General features: G+C 41.8%; 1 protein-coding gene across 1 annotated transcript; it reads left to right on the top strand.

Annotated features, from left to right (window-relative positions):
- Positions 1-632: 632 nt before the first annotated feature.
- On the top strand, positions 633-2,055 carry LOC139663282 (N-acetyltransferase family 8 member 3). The gene is made up of 2 exons (XM_071541919.1): positions 633-651; positions 1,298-2,055. The coding sequence occupies exons 1-2, from the start codon at positions 633-635 to the stop codon at positions 2,053-2,055; spliced, it is 777 nt and encodes a 258-aa protein (XP_071398020.1).
- Positions 2,056-3,131: the final 1,076 nt, after the last annotated feature.

Below are 3,131 nucleotides of genomic sequence, written 5' to 3' on the forward strand. Positions count from 1 at the left end.
GATAGTTTTGATTTGTTTAACACTTTTTTGGTCACTGCATAATTCCATTTGTGTCATTTCATAGTTTTGATGTCTTTACTATTATTCTAAAATGTGGAAAATAGTAAAAAATAAAGAAAAATGTGGTGTGTCCACACTTTTGATGGGCAGTAGGCTATAATCAAAATGAAACGCATTCCCTAATCAAAGTAATACATTTAACACTTAGAGGTGCTACCAGCTAAAGCCTACTGTGTACACAGTGATTAATTTAAATTAAAGCTTACTCCCTCAAATCACTGTGACTTCTCAATCTGTGAAATTTACTAAAGAATATCGCTCATATAATCAGTGGAAGTCAGGCTTCAAAGTCATCTAAGGTCTGATAGTTTTTGCAATGTGTGTGTGAGTGTGTGTGTGTGTGTGTGCATGCGTACATGCTTAGTGTGCGCGTATGTTTGAGTGTGTGTGTGGGCATGCATGTATGTGTGCGTACTCGAAGGTGAGCATGCCCAGACTAATTTCAATCCTCTTTGTGAATGAGTGATTATTACAATCTGTAGCTTAAGTTCAGAGTGAGAGAGAGTGAGGAGGGGGAGTCGCAGTGTCAAGCGCTTCAGAGTGAGAGAAAGAAGAGGAGAGAGAGAGTCAGCATGGCACAGAAAAATAACTGTAAGTTAATGTTCATATGACGTAATGTTTCATATCTTTTTAGAGTACTATTTTTAGAGTATTATTCCAGTTGTTTAAGCTCCACTAACAAGACAGCTAGAGTGTAAATGAATGGCAGTTTTAACATCCATAGATGACACATGATACACTCCATGGAAACTAAAGACCTTTTGTTGGTTGCCTCATTATTCTCACCCTCTTTTGATTCTCACCAATAGCATTTTTTTTGGGCCTATTAATTGTGCTGTATCTCAAAATGTGTCTAATTCTTGAAATTTTAAAGAAAAACAATGTTGTGATGATTCTAATTGTTATTTCCCCTTTGGTTGTCAGGGACAAATGCAAGATTTATATTTATGTGTAATCGTGTTAAATTAGAAATGAAAAGCGTAACATTTTTGTAAAAAGGTGCATAAATTCACTATTTTTTTTCACCAGCATGTTACGTGAGCCCATTGTGAAATCCAGCAGGATTTTCTTTTTGCAAAAACAAGCAGATTAGCCTCACCGAGCTCGCTCTCTCTCTCTCTCTCTCTCTCTCTCTCTCTCTCTCTCTCTCTCTCTCTCTCTCTCTCTCTCTCTCTCTCTCTCTCTCTCTCTTCTCTCTCTCTCTCTCTCTCTTTCTCTCTCTCTCCCTCCCATACAGTTCAGTACTCCATCAGGAAGTATACAACCTCGGACGAACACGCGGTTGCCACACTTTTTCGCAACGGGATTCTTGAACACGTGTACCCAGCCTTCTTCAAGGCCATGAGCCATCCAGACCACGTTGGCGTCGCCCTGAGCATTTCCATGGCCGGCTACGTGTTAGGAGGGAGCTCCTACTTCCAAGCTTTACTCTTTGGCGGCGCGTGGGCCGGCCTCATTTATTACTGCTGCCACGACATCTACGAACGCTACATGTTGAGGAGGCTGAGCACAGACATGGCCGACATTCAAGCCAACTACCTGGACAACCCAGATAACGCTTTCTGGGTGGCAGAGGAAGAGGTCGACGGCCAGTTCAAGGTGGTCGGGATGGCGGCGGTGACGGGGAAGAGGGGAGGCGAGGTCACCGGGGGCGAGAGGTACGACGAATTGAACGGAGGAGTGATGGGAGGGGCTCCGGAGATCGCCCAGGACGCCGGAGACGGAAGCTACGGCGAGTTGCCCCACGTGATCGTGTCGTTTGCGTGCCGCCGCAAAGGCCTGGGTTCTCAGCTGACCCAGAAGGCCTTGGATTTCTGCAAAGAGCGCGGCTACTCCCGCCTCGCTCTGGACACCAGCTCACCGCAGACAGCAGCCGCTTCCCTGTACCAAAAATTAGGCTTCGTTCAAACCGCATCCCACAGTAACACGCACGCCAACCGCTGGTTCTCCAAGCTGGCCAGAATAAATGTGATGCGAATGGAGAAGTTCATTTAATGTAAAATGGACTGTAGACCTCTGCACCTGATACAACCTCAACTGTATAGCACACTATGAATATTTCAGTTAATTCAAATTTCTCATTTTATGCAAACACCTTTCAGTTGTGTGGTAAATGGTCACTCATGTCTCCAGCTCACCAATGCAATAGTTTGAAAAAAATTATTACATTTCATTTTTTTCCACTTTCCTTTTATTCAATTCCTTTTTTCACTTTCCTTGTATTTCCTCTTGCCTTGATGTATTATGCACACACCTACACTCCTTACAGTTCATTGCCAAAAAAAAACTATGGAGATCAGTAAGGCAGTTGCTCCATTTCACCTGTTTGTCAAGTTAATTTATAAGATATGTATGGATGTACACCAAGAAAAATAAATCTTAGAATAATCTGTGAAATAAATTATCGGGCATTAAACAGAATAAACAATATTCACATTCAATTATCTATTGTTCTCCTGTCCACTAAGAAATATAAAAATGTATGTGAAAAGGGAGATATTTAGTCATTTGGAAGTACCAGAACTTTCTTTTAAGCTTCTTTCCAGGGAAAAGTTGAATCCCTCTGCCTCAGAGGAATTAATGCCAGCTGACTTCTAAGACCTCACAACTCTTTACTTAAAATACCAATGAAAAATGCAATAGTATCAGGACATTGGGAGGTTTAAAATTCTTTGGAGCTAAAAGAGCCGTGTGTGTGTGTGTGTGTGTGTGTGTGTGTGTGTGGTTGGCATAAAAAAGGATAAAGAGTTCAGTGTACTGCAGTGCATTCAGGTCATCGTACGCAAGGCGAAGTGTGAGATTATCAGCACCAAACAATACAGAAACATCTTAAATGTTTCCATGTTGGTGGTCTTGTGGTATGTCAGCTATGTGAAGAGGGACATGACAGAATAGAGGTGAAAAGGCTATGGGGATTATTGTGATGCTTGACTAATATTTCTGAAACAATGTAGACAAGAATTTTCCCAGCAACCTCTGCCAGCCATATATTTTCATTACAAACCTATTTTTACATCCACACAGCCTAATATTGCACCACAAGGATTTTGCACCATAAGCTAAAGAATGTA

This window comes from Centroberyx affinis, unplaced genomic scaffold, assembly GCF_046629955.1.
Source record: "Centroberyx affinis isolate AG114_WGS23_722 - 3 ecotype Tasmania unplaced genomic scaffold, CSIRO-AGI_Caff_v1 ptg003969l_1, whole genome shotgun sequence".
Taxonomy (NCBI): domain Eukaryota; kingdom Metazoa; phylum Chordata; class Actinopteri; order Beryciformes; family Berycidae; genus Centroberyx; species Centroberyx affinis.